The sequence below is a fragment of the Cydia amplana genome, chromosome 2 (assembly GCF_948474715.1).
Source record: "Cydia amplana chromosome 2, ilCydAmpl1.1, whole genome shotgun sequence".
NCBI classification, from domain to species: Eukaryota; Metazoa; Arthropoda; class Insecta; order Lepidoptera; family Tortricidae; genus Cydia; species Cydia amplana.
Genome location: NC_086070.1, coordinates 3,542,849 through 3,568,650, shown reverse-complemented (window position 1 = coordinate 3,568,650; position 25,802 = coordinate 3,542,849). Strand labels below are relative to the sequence as shown.

The 25,802-nt window shown below is 35.4% G+C and overlaps 2 protein-coding genes and 1 long non-coding RNA gene across 3 annotated transcripts; all 3 read right to left on the bottom strand.

Annotated features, from left to right (window-relative positions):
- Positions 1–549: 549 nt before the first annotated feature.
- On the bottom strand, positions 550–24,746 carry LOC134662080 (uncharacterized). Its single transcript, XR_010098013.1, has 2 exons — positions 24,707–24,746; positions 550–776 (listed from the first exon to the last, which is right to left on the bottom strand). It is a non-coding gene; the product is annotated as an uncharacterized LOC134662080 (long non-coding RNA).
- Positions 1,179–3,247, bottom strand: LOC134655207 (uncharacterized). The gene is made up of 2 exons (XM_063510660.1): positions 3,002–3,247; positions 1,179–1,442 (listed from the first exon to the last, which is right to left on the bottom strand). Exons 1-2 carry the CDS (start codon positions 3,191–3,193, stop codon positions 1,179–1,181), a joined length of 456 nt encoding a protein of 151 aa, XP_063366730.1. The 5' UTR covers positions 3,194–3,247.
- LOC134655197 (uncharacterized) lies at positions 9,445–13,942 on the bottom strand. The gene is made up of 2 exons (XM_063510649.1): positions 13,711–13,942; positions 9,445–10,018 (listed from the first exon to the last, which is right to left on the bottom strand). The coding sequence occupies exons 1-2, from the start codon at positions 13,892–13,894 to the stop codon at positions 9,501–9,503; spliced, it is 702 nt and encodes a 233-aa protein (XP_063366719.1). The 5' UTR covers positions 13,895–13,942; the 3' UTR covers positions 9,445–9,500.
- Positions 24,747–25,802: the final 1,056 nt, after the last annotated feature.

Below are 25,802 nucleotides of genomic sequence, written 5' to 3'. Positions count from 1 at the left end.
AACTTTGACATAGGTATATATTTTTTCGTTTAATTACTAATGTAACAACCAAAACAAGGTACCACTGTGAAACATAAACTAAAACTCATGATCATCTTATTAAATAAAAATGAAAAATACCATCCAAATTATCCGCATCATGGCGCGCCCGAAGCGCCTTCAGATAGAAATATTATAAATCTGTCCGTCAGATATATCTGGCCAGATATGTCTAGTATAGCCATACAAATTTCAATACTGCTATGAAAATGTTGGTCTTTCAGTGTCCAGATTTAGCTTACTATCAGAAGCAGAATGGTGCCTTGTACCTTGTATTTTTTTGTTGTTTGAACGCGCGCGGCGCTTCATCGTGAACCTTGTCGGAATGCACGAAGGTTGATATTGAGCAGTAGCTTCGTGGACGTCTTTAGCGGTCAAAGGGTTAGAAAACCCTCCTTATCCAATCATAAAACGTCTAATTCCCACAAAAAATTAAAAAGCAAAACAAATACAGAAAAAGCGGCCAAGTGCGAGTCGGACTCGCCCACGAAGGGTTCCGTATTTAGGGTATTTATGACGTATTAAAAAAAAACTACTTACTAGATCTCGTTCAAACCAATTTTCGGTGGAAGTTTGCATAGTAATGTACATCATATATTTTTTTTAGTTTTATCATTCTCTTATTTTAGAAGTTACAGGGGGGGGACACACATTTTACCACTTTGGAAGTGTCTCTCGCGCAAACTATTCAGTTTAGAAAAAAAGATATTAGAAACCTCAATATCATTTTTGAAGACCTATCCATAGATACCCCACACGTATGAAAAATATGGTATGGTTTGATGAAAAATTTTTTTTTGAGTTTCAGTTCTAAGTATGGGGAACCCCAAAAATTTATTGTTTTTTTTTTCTATTTTTGTGTAAAAATCTTAATGCGGTTCACATAATACATCTACTTACCAAGTTTCAACAGTATAGTTCTTATAGTTTCGGAATAAAGTGGCTGTGACATACGGACGGACAGACAGACGGACAGACGGACAGACAGACAGACATGACGAATCCATAAGGGTTCCGTTTTTTGCCATTTGGCTACGGAACCCTAAAAAACACACTAAGTATTCAAAAATTTACCCATATCAGTCTGACAGACACTCCGTGACGAATTTCTTAGTGCATTCATTGTATGTACACATTATTTAAGAATACTTGATGTACGTCCCGTTTGCTGTCTTATAAAATTTTGAAGGCGGATGATTGTGATCCAGGTTATAGAATACAACGACCTCAGCTTCATTAAACCTGACCCTCGCTTGACACTTGGTCATGTTCCTTTTGCTGCAACTCCAGTATCGTTTGTCATTCGTGGTCATTCTGAAGGTCTCTCCCTGGACCATCAACAGGGGTTTCTTCGCCGTGGCTAGCTCAATGAATTCGTAGAGGAAATCTAAAAATTTCATTATCTATTGGTTAACACTTCAAAAATAAAATAGTTACCATAGAGTTGCATTTGCAACATTACAATAAATAATAGCAATTTTATACTTAGAATAGAATAGAATAGAGAGAGAGCGTTTATTCGTGACCAAAAATAAGTAAAGAAAACAACAGGTAACATAACAACAAAGTCACGAAATGGTCCCGACTCATGGTGCTAGCCTGGCTAGGTTAGCGCTGGTCTTCCGTCGGGGCCATGATCTGGAGTTATAAAAAGAAAAATTAAAAGACACCAATATTATAACAAAACAGAACAAAACGTGGGTCGTGGTTAACGACTTACCTTTTTTTTTTTTTTTTTTTTTTAAGCCATTTAATTCCTTAATAAAAAATATACATATTTCATTATTAAATTAAATAATAATAAACTATTAAATTAAATTAAATATTATCAAACGAATGTACATGCAAGTTTAAATTGTAAAATTCTATTCAATAATTTAGTTTGTATTATTAAGGACCTCTTGACGAGTAAAGGCCTCCTCCATTTTACTCCACATTTCCCTGTCTTGGGCTATTGTTACCCAGTCGTCGCTGGCAAACTTTTTTAGGTCTTCTGTCCATCTTCCCAGTGGGTGGCCTGACTTTCTTTTACCGGGAGGTCCCGCCCATGTAGTGACTCTCTTAGTCCATCTTTCGTTGCTCATTCGTGCCACGTGGCCCGCCCACTTGTGTGTGGACGACTTACCTTAACTACAAAAAACTTAATAACTACCATAATGTTAAACAATAAAAAATTAGAGATTAAAGTGAGTGGCGGTTGAGGAGGAAAAACTAGGCAGTGAGTACTTAGGTACGCGTCTGGAGTACTTACATGTAGATTGTTTCAAGTTTGAGGCATTCTTCGTTTAATTGATGTTTGAGCATAAACTTTTTTAAAGTTGATTTAAAACTGTGAATGCTTTGCAGGTTCCTAATAGGAGGAGGGATGTTGTTCCAACACTTACATTTTTGTACATAGGTAAGTAGGTAGCTACTTTGAGAAAAAGGATTTATCTTCTTAAACACGTCATATATTATTTTAAAAGTTGTATTTTAAAAACACAAATTGATTTAGAAATATAGTAGAATACAACATACAACTCGAATAAAATCCAAGTTATTAAAAAATCTTAAGGTACAATTTAGACAAATAATTATACGCTTAATTTGAACTAAATAATACAAAACAAGTTATTTAAAAAACACAAAGAGCAATAAATAAAATTTTAGTTGCAACTGACAACTTTCGTAGGGATGTTTAATGACAAAATGTAGAATTAGTTACTTCTTAATTTGCATATAGAAATTCATCTCTGCCAACCAATTATGCACAGAAAAAAAAAATAGTTGGCATGTCAGCCTATAGTTTATACAACTTAAACAACTTTTCAAGGCTTGTTTTTGAGTGGAGTATGGTTACCGCTCGCCCTATTGAATGAGATTTTCTTGACTTCGTTGAACTTGACCCTAGCCTGGCATCCGACAGTAAAAGTGCATCGGCAGTAGCAACTATCCTTGGTGGAGGTGTGGTCTAGCAGCATTACAATCTAACCAACTTCCCATCTTGAGAGGGCTTGTATTTGGGAGGAGGATGGTTATGGCTAAGGTTGAGGAAGGAGATCTCCTTGGCGTCATTGAACCTGATCCTGGCCTGGCATCTGGTGATGGTGCGCCGGCTACAGCTCCAGTAGCGGCTGTCTTTAGTGGTCTGCCGGAAGGTGTGGTCTTGGAGCATTATCAATTGGTGCTTGCTTGTGGCCGGTGTGAATAGTAGGTAAGATACCTCGCCGCCCGCGCCTTCTAAAAAATAAGGTGTTTATTGAAAACAGATCTTATGAAAACGAGATCTTATAAATTATGAATATTATGCTAGATTTTAACTTGTACAAGAGCTCGTCCAGGAGTAGATATTATTAAAGTGTGTTAAAATGATAACCTGTATTTTATGCAACCACTTCTTCCACTCACTTTGTTAAAAAAAATGTTCCGATTTTGTTAAAGATTTGTATTTAATTTATTAATACAAGTATTGTAACAAAACACTTAAAGTAAGCATACATAGTCATTGTAACATTATAAGTAATTTTACTTGTACTCATTTCGTCACATATAGCTATTTGAATACCAACTAATTTAAGTGTCACAATTAACTTAAAATAGAGCTTATCCAATTTATCCAAGCAATAAAGTTTTAATCTCAAATTACGTCATCATTTTACTTTGTTAAATCTAGTTTAGATTCCACCAATCAAGCAGCATAATTCACCTAGCACTTAATATATTTCCCATCAGGCGTTTTAAAATACTTCGGAGGTTTATGATTGTGATCCGGGAAGAATTTGGAGATTTTATCATCTTGATCGAACAAAACCCTGGCTTTGCAGTTTCTGGTATTTTTGCTGGAGCAGTTCCACCATTTGTAAAGTTTGCTGCCCCTGGAGAACGTGAAGCCCTCTATCATGAGGAGACAGGTGCCTCTTTCTGACTTGATGAACTCTGCCTTAATGTCTGTAAAGAAGAATAAGTCTTGATTGTCCATCTATTCGCGAGAAGTCAATAAAAGGTTTCTCTTGTTTATTTTCTTTTCAAGCAATCGGACAAGATCTTGCGACGCGTCGGGATGATAGTAATTTAGAACAATAATATATAAGCGTAAGATTTACGACTCATTTTTTTAAACAACTGCTGCGTTTAAGAAAAACACATAATGGGGATATAACTCAAATCTTTACTGTTACTAATAAGATAAAAAATATCCAACTTATTGAAAAGAATTATTTTATAAATTACACAATATATACTGAATAATTTCATTAAAATAGTTAACTTAATTTTCCTATTGTCTCCTTTCGACAATCGATAAGCCAAGGCACTATACATTATTACTATGTAGTATGGGATATTATATATACCTAAGCCTCAGACTAGTACCAGCACTTGAGATGTTAGAACGTTCCGAAGGAGCGGGTGGTTCTTGTCATCTTTTGCTTTAACAACGAGATCTGCATTCAAAGCCTCGGTATCGGCTTGTAAAACCTCACGAACATTCTAGTATCGTACATAATAAGGTACATTACAATAATCTCATGTGCCCAAGTTCAAGATGGATTTTTGCTTTCCCGAATTTCAAAACAAAACTTCAATATAATTAGTTAACTAGTAACATTAAGACATGAAACTCAAATATTATGCTTTAAAGAAAATGTTTTGAAAATAAATTTACAAAAAAAATACTATATTATAGATATAAAAAATGAGCAATATATTCAAATAAGGCGGCATTATGACCAGTATTTGCCATTTTAATGGCAACTAACGTTTTGATTGAGGTATATTGTATTTATTTCCCCGTAAGCGTATTCAAATCCAATGATATATTATTATTTATAACTTATTAACACAGGCCATCCTGTGTAACACAAAAGACTACTATTAAAATGTATCTAGATTACAATTCTGCCCATATCTCCCTATTTTCACTATGTAATATCATTTTAGTCGACGTGGACTCCTATAAATCTTGCGAATCTTGTGCTAACCTCATCTTCTCTTACGCTACGGCTTACGAGGGGCGTTCAAAATATTCTCGGTATTGATATCTTACAACCTCTCCTAAAATTTCTTTCGTTACTGGCCGCTAAGGTTTATTCATTGACATTAAAAAAAAGTATAATTCGAACCGAGATGTTCTTTTGTTTTTCTGCAATTGCTGAACAAACATGAACATCATGTGGGAATTGACAATGTTAACTAAATTAGAACATCGATGCGTGATAAAATTCTTGACAAAACAGGGTAAAAATCAAAAAACCATAAAAGAGGAAATGGATTGTGTTTACCGTGAGTCTGCTCCTTCTTTATCTACCATTCAAAAGTGGTCAAGCGAGTTTAAACGTGGAAGGGAGAGTGTTGAAGACGACCCTAGACCTGGCCGGCCTGTAGTAGCTACTTCACAAGAAAATATTGATAAAGTGGAAAAACTTATATTGGAAGATGGTCGAGTGAAGGTAAAATCTATAGCACAAGTAACAAATCTCTCTATTGGTACCGTACATGATATTATCCATGACCATCTTAATATGTCAAAAGTAAGTGCAAGATGGGTTCCGCGAATGCTGACTCGGCTTCAAAAAGACATGCGTGTAGCTTGTTGTTCCGATTTTATTGACCTGTGCGGTGAAAATCCTGATGAGGTGCTGCAAAGAATAGTTACTGGAGATGAAACCTGGGTTCATCATTATGACCCAGAGAGTAAACAAGAGTCCATGCAGTGGCACATTAAGGGTTCAGCTCATCCCAAGAAGTTCAAGGTCATCCCTTCAGCTGGCAAGGTCATGGCCACGATATTTTGGGATTGTGAAGGAGTATTACTGATCGATTACAAAGAAAAAGGTGTAAATATCACAGGACAGTACTACGCTAACATTCTACGTCAATTAAAGGATGCAATCAAAGAAAAGAGGCGACGAAAGTTAACCAAAGGTGTTATGCTTCTGCATGACAACGCCCCCGTCCATACTGCTCATATTGCCAAGGCAGCTATTGTTGAATGTGGGTTTGAAACTGTTACTCACCCACCGTATAGTCCGGACTTAGCCCCCAGCGACTTCTTTTCGTTCCCCAATCTTAAAAAGGATCTGCGTGGAAATAAATTTTCCGATGATGAAGCATTGAAGGCGGCAGTGGAGGAGCATTTTTACACCAAAGATAAAAAATATTTTTATGCAGGATTAAAAAAAAAATTGATCGATCTTTTAAGTGTATGAACATAGGGGGGGAGTATATTGAAAAATAAAAATATCAAACTTTTCGTACTTGTTTGTTTTCATTCTCATACCGAGAATATTTTGAACACCCCTCGTACGTAGGCGGACAACGCGCGAACGCGGCGCGGCGCGGCGCGGCGAGGATGAAACAAACCGTTGATACGTATAGGTATGTCCTACTCGTACGTGAGCGATTTAGACGCGAAGCGGCGCGGCGGCCGCGCGGCGTTCGCGCGTTGTTCGCCTACGTAAGACGTAGCGTTATAATTTGCTTGATTCCTTTTGGTCACGGCAAAATGGAATCGTAATAGTTAACGGGTTCATAGCCATCGTTAATTTTCGGAGGTTCATGATTATGATCTAGTCTATACCGCCTGATTTCATAATTTTCTGTAAGGGCTAACTTAGCTGGACATCTTTTAGCCATTCTGTTTGAACAATACCACATTCTGGAGGTCTTATTAGTCTTGCAGAACGTGTATTCATGCAGTAGAATGAGTCGACATCTTCGGCGTTCTGAGTAGATGAATTGGAATTGCAAACCTGTAAAAATACAATTTTTAAAGTTCACAGGTTGCTTTAAGGCAATCATTGCCTTAAAGCAATACACAAATCACAAATGATACCCACTATGGGTCTCATATAAACCTGATCGACTACCATTAAGTAATAAAAAATTGTCAACTAACCTATTGTGTCCAGGTTTAAGAGCGTTATGTGGAGTCAGCAAAATTAATAGTTAATGCTAAGCACACCTACTTAAAAATACTTCAATTGTATAATAAGTAAACGATAACATACGGAAAGACATGTTAAAAATATACATATTTATTGTTTTTTTTCTCAAATCTCATAAGCACCATAATTTTAAAATTAACTAATATCTTACCTAATTAACATAATAACAAAAGGCCCTAATCATAAAACGCGCCCTATGTCCACCTTCCAGACCACCTGTAATTTATTTAAAGGTTACCCTACCCTACCCATCACGCTCACCGCTGCGTTTCCACGTTATACCCTGAGGTGACACGTGAAAACCATTGCGTCCGAAAACTCCGAAACAACCCGAGCGAGGGTCATGGTTTCTCGCTCATAAGCGTTGTCCTACTTCCCCAATAAACACATAAGCGTGACTAAATTACATCAATTTTAATTACACGTACTTTACAAGTATGATATGATAAAGATTTCTTATTACCCACATAATATTATAGGGACCATTTTTGAATTTTATGGAACTGTTTATTAACAGTTAAGACTGATTTAAATTTTATAATAGTATTTTATGCAACCGTTGTTTAAGAGAGGTCAAAAAAGGCGAGTGGCGTGAGTAACAATTTGAGGCGAAGCCGAAAATTGTTAATAAAGACGCCACGAGTATTTTTTGACTCAGTTAAACAACGTTGCATACAATAGTTTTTCTACGACCAAGCACTTACTTTGAAAGAAAATTGTAAACTTAACAAATATTTTTAATTCAAGAAGTAGCAAAAATGGAGGGTACGGGCGGCAAAAGAATGAATGAATGAATGAAATTTAAAAAAAACATGTCTATGGTTCACTTATTTGTCAGAAATGACATTTAAAATAAGGTTGGCAACACTGTATTTCATTCAATATTTTTTAAGTGGTCATTACACGAAGTATCGTAAAATCGCCAAAAAGATACTGGGTGTATGCCCAAATTATTTTTTGGGGCATAGACTAAAGACTTGTCTTGACAACTATAAGGTAGGGTTTTAAAGGTGTGTGCACGACCCTTTAAATGACAAATAAAAGTACGGGAGTAGAAAAAAATATATTTACAAATAGCGAAATTAATGCCTAACTACCAATTATCTACCTACTTCATTACAACAAGAGTATTATAAATACGGAGTATGAGACTGTAAATTATACTTAGAACTTGCCAATAGGTTAACTGTGACAAAAAATTAAGAACTTATACTTCCTAGCCATATACATTTTCGTTGGCCGATACAATATTTATGGAATGCATAAAGTCGAACACTATTCGATCCCACAATATTTACACAAAAAAAATGTTAAAGCTAAGAATAGCTTTAGAAAATATTTCTAAACTTAAGAATACTTAATTCATTTATGAGCATGGAGACGATTTATTTTGCGTCATACGCCTTAAAAAAAACCGGCCAAGTGCGAGTCGGACTCGCGCACGGAGGGTTCCGCACCATCAACAAAAAATAGAGCAAAAAATCGTGTTTGTTGTATGGGAGCCCCCCTTTAATATTTATTTTATTTTATTTTTAGTATTTGTTGTTTAGCGGCGACATAGATACATCATTTGTGAAAATTTCAACTGTCTAGCTATCGCGGTTCATGAGATACAGCCTGGTGACAGACGGACGGACGGACGCACGGACAGCGAAGTCTTAGTAATAGGGTCCCGTTTTTAGGGTTCCGTAGCCAAATGGCAAAAAACGGAACCCTTATAGATTCGTCATGTCTGTCTGTCTGTCTGTCTGTCTGTCTGTCCGTCTGTCCGTCTGTCCGTCTGTCCGTCTGTCTGTCCGTCCGTATGTCACAGCCACTTTTCTCCGAAACTATAAGAACTATACTGTTGAAACTTGGTAAGTAGATGTATTCTGTGAACCGCATTAAGATTTTCACACAAAAATAGAAAAAAACAATAATTTTTTGGGGTTCCCCATACTTCGAACTGAAACTCAAAAATTTTTTTTTCATCAAACCCATACGTGTGGGGTATCTATGGATAGGTCTTCAAAAATGATATTGAGGTTTCTAATATCATATTTTTCTAAACTGAATAGTTTGCGCGAGAGACACTTCCAAAGTGGTAAAATGTGTGTCCCCCCCCCCTGTAACTTCTAAAATAAGAGAATGAGAACTTCCACCGAAAATTGGTTTGAACGAGATCTAGTAAGTAGTTTTTTTTAATACGTCATAAATCGCCTAAATACGGAACCCTTCATGGGCGAGTCCGACTCGCACTTGGCCGCTTTTTTACCCTTTGGGTACGGAACCCTAAAAACGATCCATCAGTTTACGCATTTTACGACGCAGCAGATCAATACAGGCACTTTTTGTATGAAGGCTTAACATTACCTACAGTTGACCCCCAAAACACTCAGAAGATAATTCCCTTATAACTTACACATTTGCTAACTTGAATCAGTCAACTATAAAGAAGGGGTTTTTATTTTATCTTTCATTTGAATAATTCAGTAGCCGAGCGAATTTGCGTAACATTATTTCAATCATCAACGCATAACACGTTATACTTACTCCAACTTACTTCCGACGTATGCGTACACGTCCATACGTCCCGCAGTCAGACTTCATATAAATAGGTGGAGGGTGATTATGTCTCGTATCGGCGAAGGTGATGACGCCATGGTCGTCTAGCTTGAGCCTAGCTTCGCAGCGGTTCGTTATTTTTTTGGAGCACTGGAGACGGTTGGTGCCGCGCTGGTGGTAGCAGAAGGTGAAGCCTTGGTACATGATGATCTGCCGGCCACTGTTTAGTGTCAGATATTCGAGGGTGTCTGAAATGATTGTTAATGAGTTCAAGATAGTTAGAATTACGAGGCTGGTGCCGCGCTGGTGGTAGCAGAAGGTGAAGCCTTCGTACATGATGATCTGCCGGCCACTGTTTAGTGTTGGATATTCGAGGGTGTCTGAAATAATTGTTAATGAGTTCAAGATAGTTAGAATTACGAGGCTGGTGCCGCGCTGGTGGTAGCAGAAGGTGAAGCCTTGGTACATGATGATCTGCCGTCCACTGTTTAGTGTCAGATATTCGAGGGTTTCTGAAATAATTGTGAATGAGTTCAAGATAGTAGTTGGTTCGAGGCTTAAAGACTCGAACCCTTAAGACTTACGAGGCTTAACGCCTCAAAAGCGGCAAAGACAATTTCTTACATCCATACCTACGCGTAATATAAATTTAAATACAATTCTCAAATATAGTCAAGTCTTCAAGACTTACGAGTCTTGAGGGCTCGAGTGTTCAAGCCTAAAAATAAGCGTTATTCACAACACTGGTTCAAGATAGTTAGGATTACGAAGTTAAATGTTTCGAATGAAACCTCTCACTATAAGTACAACGTCGAATGATACCCATAAAAGTGGCTTAAATGATTCGCAACGTTTGACACTTATTATTGACAAAGCATCTCATGAAAATGAATTAAAACAAGCTACATAAACCAGGCATATTTGGTGTTTTTCTCCAGCTAGTATATTTAAATGATGTGCATGATGTTTTATTACAGCTCTTTGGATGTGCCTGTTCCAATTTTTTTTTAGTCGACGAACACTCCAAGCCCGGTGTTTTTTTAGTAAGTATATGTTATTCTTTATTTTTGTAACAAGATCAACTGTGGCCGATATTAAGGTATTACTTTTAGATCAGAATCCGTCCTGTCTATCAAACAGAAATAAATATACCATGTGTATACTTTTTATAACAAGGAATAGTAGAGCTTTTTCATGAACTTATTATTTTTGTCTATTTATGAAAAATATTGTATATTTGTAATATTTATTCGAAATAAAATAAAATAGAAAAAAATTAATTCAATTTTTATTAAATATTACTAATGAGTGTCCACCACATAGCGAGACCCTATTATTATATATTTTTTAATTTGGCAAAATATTAATAAATTTAAAAGTATGCGTTTAAATTAAAAACACCATAGTCACACACCCATTGATACAAATGTTCATAATAACATGCCTTTTATTTAAGTTGCAATAACTAAATCGTGTCAATCAGAATAATGCCGCAATGTATATCGTTCCCTATATTTTTTCTTGTTTGATTATATCTGCAAGTTTTTGAATATGTAATGTTGTTACTTCGTAGTTTTCTTCGTGCGCTTGTTTAATACTTTCTACGAACTGTTTTGTTTTTTCTCTATACCGCCGCATTTCTTCTAAAATATTTGTAAGAAAATTCATAAGATGTACCAAGTGTAATAAGGGTTTCTAGTTGACTACGGAAACCTAATAAAGCTAATCACTAATACTGTAATATTAGACTCTGTGCGGAAAGAGAAGAATCGTAGAATGTATTGGATTGGATCCCATACATTACACGACTCTATACTTTCCGCACAGACGGGTTAATTTTCATCATTATTAATTCAAATTAACTCATGCAAATTTCCTTTCAAGAGTTCGGCGCACAATTATTGGATATAATGAAAATAAAGTAAATTTACAATTTATTTATTTACTTTTAACTTACACACGTGAACATCAAACATTAACGTATCTAATTAACTATTTAATGCAAGAGTGCTTTGCTAGTTTTTCTAATAAAATAAATGATTTATGTCTATATAATATTATAAATTATCATATATTATTAATATCTGAAGTTCTAATTAGAACTTCAGATAATATTAGACCTTGCAAAGCATTTCTAGCCAAGGAATAAGACGTGCCTAGGGCTAAACCGGGAGGCGGGGGATCCGATCCCCGGCTTGTACCAATAAAGGCTTCGTCATACAGGCGCGATTTCCGGGCGGAGCGTGAGCGTTTTATATGTAAAAGCGGCGCGCCCCGCTCACGCCCCGCCCGGAAAACGCGCCTGTGTGACGAAGCCTTAAAGTTACAAGTTACAACGCCGGATCATGTCTGTGTTATTTTGGACCCAAATGCAGAACGAACGGTAGTGCCATATGCAGTTGGTTCCGAGTTAGAGTGAAAGAGGCAATCTATACGGTCGCTGGCTTCGAGTCGCTGACTTCCAATGGTAGGTCTCATAGAAATACATATGGAAACCAGTCGTGTCGCCGCGACATATTCTCTGCAGTCGCGACACGTCGCCGAGTTCCAACTTGTACCTTAATTGTAACAAGCGAAATCGGCTACTCCCCATAAGATGTGAAAAGGATTTGTTACAGCATGATTTTGCTAAATACGTCTTACTATAATAACAATTTAATTCTATTATACTTTTAAACTTCACTAAGCTTATTGTATAACTAACAATAAGTACAATACACAGTTATGCCTAGTTAGGCATCTGTCGCGTAAACAGATGACGCTGCTTCGTTTCCAGCCTTGGACACTGGAGGCATTGGTAATTTTTTCCTTCGTATATGACATTTATTTAAAAGTAATTTATTATTGATTACATTACGACCAATCATGCTGCCACCACAGCATTTTTTTCTGTCTGTTCAACTTCATCAGCTGTCGCTGTTTTTCGCGAACTTCCTGAAGTTTCTCCGGGTTATTCTTCAACCGCTCCCTGTACCTCCTCATTTTTTCAGCCGAAGTCAGTCGTTTTCTCCTTAAAAAAGCTGAAACAGGTCAATAAGTTACGTAAAAGTAAAGGTTTTGTCAAGTTAGAGACAAAAGAGGTCAAGCTTAACATAGGTAAAGGGTAAAGGCAAAGTTCGTTGCCGGTCGAATATTGGGATACCCTCCTCCAATAGGGATGATGACACATGTTGAATTTTATAACAAAATCTAGTAAAATAGATAGCAAACGAGCAATTTATCACAATAATGTGGATATTAAAATAAAATATTGAAAAATTACAAAATTACAGGACCTGAAAGTTTCAAAATTTAAGTTTTTTTTAACTTCCAAAAACGATAAAAGTAAGGGTACCATTCGATTCCTTACATTTCATCCAAAAAAATATTGTATAGCAACTATATACATAAACGCAATATTTCACCGACAAAAACGCAATTTTCTTGTTTTGTCCATACGGGCGATGCGGTCCAGATGGGCGATGACGTCACGGCCTCTGTCCGTTTTGTGTAAGGCGTTTATCGAGTGAAGTGCGACTGTCGGACTTTGACTACAATTTGTGTTACATTAATGCAATGGGTCCCATATAGACATTTGATCCTAAAAAGAAACCCGATCGATTGATACCATAAAAAAAAATTAGTCATGTAGCCTATTGAGGGGGGATTTAAATCTTCTCGAGGCAGAGGTGTAGGGTTGGACCCGATGTAGCTTTATTTGACGTTCATAAGCGCATTGTAATATGCCTACTTGAATAAACTATCTTTTATCTTTATCTTAAAGTGTGTACACATCTTTGACCACACATATTAGGTTTTAATGCGCAGACAGCTTCAGATTTGACCCCGCCTCCTTCTATTGCAACATGTAAGAAGAAGAGGGGTCGAAGGTCTGTATAGCTATGGCACGGCACATAAGTAAAATAAAGGAAGTCATTTTACTATTTACAATTTTTGTTTAATCTTGAAATATAATAATCCTAAAAACTGATTTCATTGTTACAAATATGAGTATACTACATAGGAACAAAAAGTGTTCAATCACAAAAATAAATTATATCCCATACATAAGTAGAGTAATTTCGTTCCATCTTTTCGTTGTTAAATAAAAAAACATCAACTAAATTCCTGTCATTGCATCTGCGTTCCAAAAAAAATCTTTAGCTCCTTTGAGCATCTGTCTAACGAGTATTGAAAGTGCTTTATTTATCTCTTTATAGTTTAATATATTGCCCATCAGAAGTCCTATGCAGCTGCGGCGGTGGATGGTTATGCTCATGGTTGGCGTATACCACTTCCCCCTTCGCGTTGAACTTGACTCGCGCCTGACAGCGCCCTCTAGCGCGCCGTGAACAAATCAGCAGGCGGCCGGTAGAGCCGTGGTACGAAAACGTGTAGTTTTGGCACATCACTACGGACTTATTGTTGCGGAGAGGCACTACGAAGAAGTCGTTAGCTGTAAAGGGAAAAAGTAGAAAAAATACGAGAACGTACTGAACCTTTAACGCCAGAACATTAAAGGTCACGTAAGATCGAGTTATTTGCTGTCAATGACTTCAACGACATTTAAATGTGGCAAAACTCCTTCGATAAGAATGGCTACTTATTTTATGTCAAGCAACTCAAGCACTAATCAACTCTTTCTATTTTAGAATTAAAAATAAAATAAGCATATTACTCTTTAAACATAGTCCTTTATTTTAACGTTATTTACCATCACCTTGTCATTAAACTTCAAATAGGTACTTATTTTAAAGTGACCGAAAAACAAATATACAAGACAAGTACACCTAAAATAATTTACTTATTAATTGAATAATTACATACCTACTTCTAACTACATATTCCATGATCCCAATTATTTTATCAAATATTAAACAGTATGATTAAGTTCATAATCACCAATTAGGTTGTTGTTATTGTGGCGATGTTTAGTGATTTATTGGTACTAGGTATCCTACATGTACATTTCAGGATTATTGCATTTCATGCTATATATTCACATTTAACCTTAAAGGTACCTTCATGGTATTTCTAACCATAACCACGCATACAGATCAAAAAATGAGATCACACCATCACAAATACTGTTTCAATCAGTACCTGAGATACAAAAGGACGACGCTAAATCAATTCTTACGTCAAGTTCTTATGTTAAGTTATGCATTGCATGGAATTCCTCAAAACATTTGCCCTGACACAATCCAGGAGCACTTGGACATTTAGGACAATAACTAGCTGTGTCTATCCTTTTATTTGTCGTAGTCCAGCAATATACGCACCTCTTCCTTTTGATCCTATTGCTCTTTGGATCTCTGGGTAATTTATATGGTGTGTGTAAAGTAAATGTCTCGGCTACAGGAATAAATTTAACGTTTTTGTTGTCAGAAACCAAAGCATCGATTAGCGCTAATCTAAAATCCTGAATTGCAAGAGGCTTGATAGAAGACTTGTTATAAAGGATATAAGTGTTGCAGAACATCATATTTAAAATATGTAACCCCAATTTCTTATGCCACTGTATCTTCTTATTTTTATACACAGCCCCATAATACGATACGAAATGATGGTGCTTTTCTATACCTGTCATATGTTTATCATACTCAAGGAGAAGTTTTGGTTTGTATTTGTTTCCTGTTTTCGTAGTATAACTTTGCCACGAGTCGTCGTGTTCCGTTGACAAACCGATAACTGTTTGCCGCCCTTGCCATTTTGTAGCACAAATTCCTTGTTTTGAATAAAGTGTCAGTTTTTCATTTGGATTCAACTTGACGTCATTCAAAATTGTAGGTAAGTCGTTTTGCTTGAGGCACAAAATACCTGTTACGTGTGTACTGTTCAATACTAAATGTTTAGCCAATTTCAACGACGGTTTTTCAATGTATACTGCATGTCCGACTCCCAGTCTTTCTGCAAGCAGGGTTTTCGCAATTTTATCAATCTCTCGTTTTTCTGTACCTGCATAGATTTTCAATACATAACCATTCTCATCAGAGAGCAGATAAATGTTTACCATTTCACGAGATTTATTTTTACAACGTATGCTTGTCTCTTTCCAAACAGCTTGGCTCTTATCAATGCATAATACTTTATCAGGTTGATATGCTATGGCCATATTGTTGTTAAAACTATTTATTAGTTCAGTAAGTTTATTAAAGTCCCCAACCTTAACTTTTGGATCAAAATCAATACACCGCCACATTCTCAAGAATAAATTGCGTGCCATATGTTTAGTGAAGAAATTAAGTCCAAACTTTTCGCCTTTGTTCCAATAGTCACTCATTCCGTGCATCTGAATTATGCCCATGTGCAGGTACAACGCTAAAAATACTCTCAAATCGTTCATTGTAAACGGTTTCAATTTAGTCATTCTAGCAAACGCGGGATCTTTAAGCTGGAACAACTTAAGTGCTTGGTCGTTCATATTCCTTAGAAGATCTGATAGAAAATATTCTGTAAAGATGATATCGAAATAGTCCATTGCCTCATTTGCTTTTATATCCTCGATTTTCATACCAGTTTTCTTGCTAAAATGAAGTATATTGCATTTTATCTTTTCGTCACTCCAGTCATCGACTGAACCTTCTTCCTCGGACTCCAAGATTTCGACATCGCATTCGAATCCGAAATCAAATTCAATATCAGATTCACCTTCGGAGTCTTCGTCACTCGCAACGTCATCATCGGTGCTGCCAGCGTCAACTAAAAGATGAAAACATCGGTTAGTCATTATCTGAATAAATAACTGAAAAAAGTTTATTAAGATCTATTTTTAGTCAAAGACATATGATTGAAATATTACATAAGAAAAATATTATTTATTTGACATAATACAAAAAATATAAGTTCCCCACACCTAGTTAATGAATATATTGACGCCGGTGCACAGAACATAAAAGTTAAATTTTAATTTTTACTGTTCTCTATCTAAAATCTCAATTTTTCATAGACACACGGCGGCAAAATAGCAATTAGAATTTAACCGATCTGCGTATTTCAAAAGCTAAACTGGTTCAGACTTTAGGGTAGTTAATTCACAACAAAGTCCAGCGATGCCTTGTAAACAGACCACTCAAATCACTAACTTCCGACTACTCATACTACTATAGGTAGAGTGACATTCAGATATAAACTGTGTTATTTATATGATATTACTAGTTTCATCGCTCGTAACAAAAGATTAGCACGAAAGCGTGCGCTGAGAATAATATCATATCAATATGGAATCAATTAGTTACCTATCGATTAAAAAAATTACAACGCCGCTCTAAAGTCTATTTTTTTATTCGGTAGACTAAAATGACATTTCATAGTATGAAATGACAGATGATGTTCATACTATGAAATGTCATTTTAGTCTATCGAATAAAAAAATAGACTTTAGATCTGCTAACATGAGTAGTCAAATATGGTTTAATGAATACCAAAACTCAATATGATGAATTTTCAACTCTAACCTAAGATTCTAGTTTAATGTAAGTTCCATCTTCGCTTCTCATATAAACTGGTGCTGGATGGTTATGCTCGGTGACTGCGAAAATTACATTAAAATCGTCGTCTACCCTCAACCTCGCTTTACATTTCCCCCTGAATGCCTTCGAGCATCGCAAGCGATATCTCGTACCACTGCATTTGGAAAACGTGTAGTTCTGGTACATCATCACAGTACCGATATTCGTATCAAGGAATTGGATACCTGTAAATATAATAATGGTATACTAAAAATTTCTGTGTTTTTATAGTTCGTCAAAGCAAATTATCAGTAAATAAGAGCCCAAAAAACTATACTCATCGTTTTCTTTTTGGGTGCTAGAACTATAGTTCGTTTTTTTAGCATTAGAAAAAAGGTAAACTTCTTGATGTAACTTTTAATTGAAAAACATTTTTTTAAAATAAGTCACGGCAAATATGTAACAATTATGAATCTAATAAATAAAATAAATAAATAAATAAGCCTTTTATTTTTCTATTTTTTTTTACATGCAGTTATAACATTTCATTTACATGCAACAAAAAAAAATATATTTATTTTATATTTTCATTTTTATCCATATACAATTATTATTTATTCAAAATATAATTATTAAACATTTCTTATTATTTCAGAAAATATTTTATGAATTATTAAATTATACAACGGGACTTAATCGCGTATCTAAAGTCCGTCAACCAAATCTTGTCAGTAGTAAAAGGCGGCAAATTTGAAAAATCGCGGGTTAGCAACACTGTGTTCGAATAATTCCAAAATGCGTGTCATCTGTGTTTTATCTGTGGAATGTGGATTGATGAATGACAGCCGTCACCTTATTTGTTTTCATTTGGTTTTCATTCTGAATCGTTTCTGTTTCAAGAGATATTTCTGCTGTCACCATTAAATACCAATACATTAAATAAGAATAAGCAAAGCTAAGGGGCCTGCAATGTACAATCATGCTCGTTGATGGTAAACATTACTAAAAATTGAGGTTATGACAAGTACATACTAGAAGAACTCTTTCGAACTTTTAAGATTATGTTCAGTTTTTTTGTTTTAGGGTTAAAAGGCATAAATAAAATTAAAACGTATGCCTAAATCTATCCAAACAAGACCATAAATTGTGTCCTGGAAACCGTCCATAGGCCCACATGTCTAATATTTTCAGCAATCAGTTGTGACTATTTACAAAGATGCAATAGAATACTACAGAGTATTATGCTTGGTTGTAAGTGACCCGGTAACATTGGTAACTTCATTATATTTTTTCAATTAATGACCTGAATTATAGTGTAAGCTAAAGTGACCCTTATCTTATTTACCTTTAAATTAAATAAACACCCAAGTATCAGTTGTTTTATTTTTAATATGTAATCCTATTGTACAATATATACCAATCAAAAAAAAATTACACAGGTATGTCATATTCATCCAGAAGAGTACACTAATTTTCATTAACAAGTGGCATATTATATTGTAAATAACAAATATATGCACTATCTAATTATCTGCATTTTGATATGATTTTATTTTAGTAAACTTTAGAAGACATAGATAGGGAACAAAGAGAATATAAGCACTACGATAGGGAGTTGTTTTTTGATATCTTCAAATTTGTTCATCATTTTGATTAACATTGTTTTAACATCGCTTTTAAATTGTCCGTCCATGTTTCAAATTTTTTCAATAAACCGCGAGTGACAATTTGAATTGACGTACGCAGGGCGCGCTCAGCGGAAAAAAAAATATTTTGGTTCGATGTACATTGCTGCTTTTCTTAGCGCAATACTGCTCTTTGAGTGTTGCCCTACTTTAGTTTGCTTTACATTGCTACTGACAAGATTTGGTTGACGGACTATAATAATAATGTAATGTATAATTTAATAATGTGTAAAAATCGTGAAAGTTTAAATCAGTGTTAATATTTTATGAAATCTTAATTTTTATTTTTTTTATTTTTATAATTTAATATATGTCTAAAGTTCAATTTATTTTTATCAATTTATTTATTGGTATATATTTATTTGTAATGAGTACCCCTCTAGGCCTCCTCCAATTTTGCCCATTGTTTCCTATCCTTTGCCATTTCTTGCCATTTGTCTCCTGCTGTCTTTAATATCGTCGACCCATCTTCTTAATGGTTTTCCCCGTTTTCTTTTCCCTTTGGGTCCTTTCCATGCTACGGTACGGCTCGTCCATCGGTTGTCTTCTGTTCTGGCGAGGTGTCCAGCCCATTTCCATTTTAGCCTCATAGAGTGGAGTAAGAAGAAGAAAGAAGAAGAAGATGAATCTAATACGATCATTTATATTCTTCTGCTTTCATAAGTAATAGTTACTGATTTTTAAAAACCGTTTTTCAATTAAAAGACATATGTCAAGATCGCTTACCTTCTTACTAATGCTAAAAAAACGAACGAAGTGTAAGACAAAGATAGTATGATTCTCTCTGTCTATGTTTGAAATGAAACAGTTCTTTGACCAACAACCTATATATTATATTATTAAATGGGATTCTAGCCACCATAAAATAAGAAAGTTATATAGGTACACGCGTTTGCAGTTTCATATAATAGACTATACTTATAAAATATTGATGTGCTGATTATATATGATATATCCAGTTTTATTAAAAATTAACCTATGCATTATTTTTACAAGTAAATTTATATAAATATGTACTAGCCTTATCTCAGACCTTGATAATTAATCGTACCTCTATAATCGATATTATGTACAGTCAGCAAAGTTATTAGCTTGAGATCTCTGAATACAAATGTGTATGCAGGTTTGCTATGAGAATGCGATATTTAGCCGACTATACATTCGATAAATTATATTATTACGGTAATCGAATATAAATACAAAATTAAATAAAAATAAAAATCGAGACAAGAATGCAATTTTACAATTATTCCCCTAATAAATCACAAATGACCTGTTTAATAATAGCATACGCAATAAATTAATTTTTTCTTACTCATATACGATATGATTCACTTTTATACAGGGTGTCCCAAGAAGTAGTGATATACTGAAGCTGGGAGGTAGAGGACCTAGAGGGCTATCTGAATCACCCCCATGTATGTTCCGCGATTTTTCGTATTTTCGGAGTTATGATTTTTTTTAATTTTTCACCTATCGCCGAGTACGATGAGATTTTTATTTATGGTGACGTGAATTATTGCGGTAGATGCTTGATTTTTTTTGTGTGCTAAGCTGATAGATAGGCCAATTCAGTATGGTAACATTTACTATCGTTAGATCTTTGAATGGAATAAAAAAAAAATGAATGCCAAGAAAGATAAAATTACCCAGTATGTTCACAACTTCAAGGGCGCTTAAAAAAAACATACTGGGTAATTTTATCTTTATTGGCATTAATTTTTTTTTGTTAAGTTTAATTTCTAAATTAAAGATGCCTATGTTGGTATGTGCAATTTACATCGAAAACATTTGGGCATTACCTATGATACTTAGGACCACTTGCGCGTTCCAGGACTAACTAACTCGGAATTAGCCGTTAATTCAGGGTTAAACTGTACTGTATAAACGGTTAACTCCGAGTTAGTTGGCTAACCCCGGAACGGGCAAGTGGCTCTTATACATTCTGTGGAAAATTTATTATTAAGTATCTCACAAAAGTCTATATTTGTATAAAACTGTATCTACCTATCTGCAGTATTATATTAACTTAAAAACATACAAAAAATGCTAGACACAAAATAATACAAAATTAAATCACTTGTAAAACGTAGTTACTTTGATTTAGCCAATTTTAATATATTTGCCTCCAATATTTTTATATACCGGCGGATCATGATTATGGTCCGTATTGGCTTGCATAATCTGTCCAAATTTGTCCAAGGTAACTCGGGCCTTGCATTTGTTAGCAAGGGTTCTTGAGCAATAGTAGTACCTGCCGTTTTTCGGCCCCCTTTCCGAAAATGTGTATCCTTGGTACAGCATCAGTTTGGTTTTTCCTGTGTCTATAAATTCATACTCGTAGTCATATTGAACATCTGAAAATCAGAAACATAAACGGATTTTAATTTTCTTACTAAAAAACTTCTAAAACCAGGAATTCCTTAATGGGTTTTTAAATACTATACTTAGATACTAAAAAACACCTTCACTGCATCTACATTATATTAAGATGTGAACAAAAATATTCAAATTGAAAGAACTACAATACTCGTACCTACGAGTATATTCAGAGTCTGGCCAACGAAACCTAAGGCCCTACCGCGAAAAATTAAAATCGAAATTTCGCGATAAGACCTTAGGGTTGCAACGTGATCAAATTTGATACGATTTGATTTCGTTTGCTAAAATTCCTGGTAAAAACTCCCGTTCTCATGCAATTTTCACGTGTATTCCTCCGACATGCGTATACACAGGCGGACTGTGGTTGTGTTCTGCCAAATCGTGCGCGATGTATCCAAATCTGTCCAAAATTAGTCGGGCCTTGCACTTGGTACTGAGAGATCTCGAACAGTAGTAGTACCTGCCGTTCTTTGGCCCCTTTTCCGAAAACGTATAGTTCCGGTAGAGAAGCAGCTTTGATTTCCTCGTCTGTATAAATTGGTAGTCAGCTGAAATCCAAATATACGAGATTTTAGTAAAATATATGTTAACTTCAATAAATGTTTGTCATAATTTTTTTATCAAATTAACATTTTATAGGTACCTGTTATTTCCATATATACCTTCATCATCCACTAGAAAGGAAAGCAACATCGTTTATTTTAAGACAAGTTTATTTTAATTGTAAATAGGTACAGTCTGTGTAAACTTTCAAGATTTATACATCTTAAATCTTTTAACACTATATACCTACCTAAGTTACATATAAAATATAGAATTTTACAATATGTGACAAAAATTGTAAATTTTCATATAGTGATCACCAAATTTCTTATAAACCTGTTATTTGTGGTTATGCTCCGTGAATGCCTCGCGATATAGCCACGTTCATCCAGGGTGATACGCGCTGGACACCGCCCACTTATCATCCTAGCCAGACATATTAACTCGCTTGTACTACTACGGAGTATAGTTGTGAGGTTTAAAAGTAACAAATAAAGAATAAATGAAACTAGGATATTTTTATATACTGATCACCGATCTTCTTATAAACCGGTTGCTTGTGGTTATGCTCCGTGGTTGCCCTCGCGATATAGCCACGTTCATCCAGGCTGATACGCGCTGGACACTGCCCACTTATCATCCTAGCCAGACATCACTCGGACTACTACGGAGTAGTTGTGAGGTTTAAAAGTAACAAATAAAGAATAAATGAAACTAGGATATTTTTATATACTGATCACCGATCTTCTTATAAACCGGTTGCTTGTGGTTATGCTCCGTGGTTGCCCTCGCGATATAGCCACGTTCGTCCAGGTGAATACGCGCCGGACACCGCCCACTTATCATCTTAGAACAGTAGTAGTGTCTCCCGGTCTTCGGCCCTTTGCTGGAGAACGTGAACCCTTCGTATAGGAGTAGTCTTGTCTTCCCAACGGTTATAAAGTCGTAATATTGTTCTAGAAAAGTAATATTACTTAATTGAACAAAATTAAGCACGATGAAAAAATCATTTGTAGTTTTTTACTAACAATGACCATTTAGAACGGTTCTGGAAACGGTTACAAGGACTCATAAAAACACAACGGCGTATCTTTGAGGTCTTTACGTCCTTATGTGGGTGGGTAGTACATCTTATAATTAACATACATAAACTTATAAAATACAATTTACGTAATTTAAATATCTAAACTACCATTGAACACTACCACTATTTTACCAGATTCGCACAATCAGTAATAATGGCAATTATTTCATTTGATTTTCACATACCACGGTCCGCATTTCTTATAAATAGGCTTTCCGTGATTATGATCAATACAAGCCTTCGTGATTTTGCCTTCAGCATCAAGAATAATGTGAGCTGGGCAGAGATTGCGCCTTTTCCTGGAGCAATAGAAACCTCTTCCTTTCTTCGATCCCAGAGAATAAGAGTAGCCCTGGCACATTAATAGTGTAGATTTTTCCGTTTTTATGAATTCGTAGTGCAAACCTGTGAACAAATTATTATTTTTAAATTTGAATATAATAACATTGGAAAAAATACATTAAAATTAGCTTAATTTTATCTTTTGATAACATTTTACAAGTAGGGAAGGATAACGATTTCTTTCTGTGTACCTAACCTACGCGCAACACTCACAGAAAAGGCAAAAGCGCCGAATTTAGTTTAGTTTATGTGCGTTGTCTTTAGATGCGATCGCAGGTGCTTTGGAGGAGCGCATTGCTTATACGTGGTTAATAAAACGAATTTTCTCCAATATGATCGGCAATGTTCACTTTATTGCAGCAAAAATAAAAGAGGAAGTTCTTCATTATAGTCAAACTCAAATTGAAAACATCAAATCTATAATTGTGCTTTTTAGTGGCTTGGGCTATTTTTTTACCTTTTGAACATAATATGTAAAAAAAAATGCAAACTGCCAATTATTAAAGCCGCGTTTATACGACCGTAAAGCTATCATTTATTTCAAGATAATCGTCTTATCTTTAACCTATAGGATAAAGTGAAATAGGGTGATAAATGCCCTTACATTGGGTACTTGTCGCTTTATTATTCAAGCGTTGTGTATGACCATCTGGATATCTACTGCTTAATAAAATCAAAGAATGCACTTTATATATATAAGGATCTCAATATGTATATTTATGCGATTTTCACATACCACGGTCCACATTTCTTATAAATAGGTTTTTCGTGATTATGCTCAACACAAGCCTTTGTGATATTGCCTTCTGCACCAAGGATAATTCGAGCTGGGCAGAAATTACGTTTTTTTCTTGAGCAATAGAAACTTTTGCAGTGTTTAGATCCCTGGGAATAGGAGTAGCCTTGGCACATCAACAGTGTGGAATTTGCCGTTCTTATGTATTCGTAGTGCAAACCTGTAAACAAATTGTTGTAATTTATATTTATCTTTATATGGCTATACAGCCACGAACGCAAGTATCGTTACCTGGCTCTGACACAGATGAAGAGGCCTATTATACATAGAATCTTCCTAGATATATCGACTCAAAAGCAGCCAAAGCCGATAGAAAATAGCTCTATGCCTGCCAAACTGGTGATAGCCATACAGGTCTATAAACATAAGGTTATAACAAAAATATAATAATTTACTTAAATTTCAGGGTGAAAATTGAATTTAGGATGAAAACTGAATTTAATAATATGTACCTACTTACTGCGCTTACCTACTAATAAATCACTTGCATAAAATAAAATACTTGTAATTAAAGCACGATTACACTGGATGTTTGTTTCAAAATCGATAAATAAACGATGGCACGCTTGTTTGGCACATGATTGTACACCGTGGCATACAGCACTGAAACATGCGTACATATACTTAATATATTTGAGTATACAAAATGAATACAAAAAAAGCGGCCAAGTGCGAGTCGGACTCGCCCATGAAGGGTTCCGTATTTAGGCGATTTATGACGTATAAAAAAAAACTACTTACTAGATCTCGTTCAAACCAATTTTCGGTGGAAGTTTACATGGTAATGTACATCATATATTTTTTTTAGTTTTATCATTCTCTTATTTTAGAAGTTACGGGGGGGGACACACATTTTACCACTTTGGAAGTGTCTCTCGCGCAAACTATTCAGTTTAGAAAAAAATGATATTAGGAACCTCAATATCATTTTTGAAGACCTATCCATAGATACCCCACACGTATGGGTTTGATGAAAAAAAATTTTTTGAGTTTCAGTTCGAAGTATGGGGAACCCCAAAAATGTATTGTTTTTTTTTATTTTTGTGTGAAAATCTTAATGCGGTTCACAGAATACATCTACTTACCAAGTTTCAACAGTATAGTTCTTATAGTTTCGGAGAAAAGTGGCTGTGACATACGGACGGACAGACAGACGGACAGACAGACGGACAGACAGACAGACATGACGAATCTATAAGGGTTCCGTTTTTTGCCATTTGGCTACGGAACCCTAAAAATGCGAAAGGATTTTAGGCAATTCTTATAAAGTGACCACCGATTTTTTTATACAGGCTTTTCATGATTATGATTAGTAAACGCTTTTGTAATATTTCCATCCAGAGGGCCTACCGCGAACCACGTTCGACGTGTTACCTCCCTGTCACACTTACGTACGAATTTACAAGTGCGACAGAGAGGCAACACGTCGAACGTAGTTCGCGGTAGGCGCTCAGATCTAGTGCCATACGCGCCTGACACTTTCCACTAAGTTTTCTGGAGCAGTGAAAGTTTCTGTTGGGCCCTTGATGAGAAAATCTGTATCTATTATACATGAGTAGTTTCGTTTTCCCCAGATCAATGAATTCGTAGTGCAGCTATAAAAATAATATTTGCATGTAAACATGAGGCAACCGCACAATTTTTATACACAATATTAACTTCAGGTGAAATAAAAATAGTGTGAAGATTTAGATTTACTTTTATTTCATAATATTAAATTACAGTATAATGGGATGAGGAGTCCGGCAATACATATTTTCTGTCGGAAATTCTCCAGTCAGTATTTTACGCGCTTCTAATATACTAAGGCCCACTTGCACCATCCCACAAACCCGGGGTTAAGCTATTAAACCGTTAACCGATTGTCAAATCGTACTGGTAACCATGGTAACTCCAGGTTTAATCGGTTAAACCCGGGTTAATGAAATGGTGCAAGTGGGCCTAAGATTCTTAAATCACGATGCAACGCTGGTCTCATCTCAACCGGAGTCGTCTAGCTGTGGATACTAAAATAGGGGTTCCTTTTTGCAATAA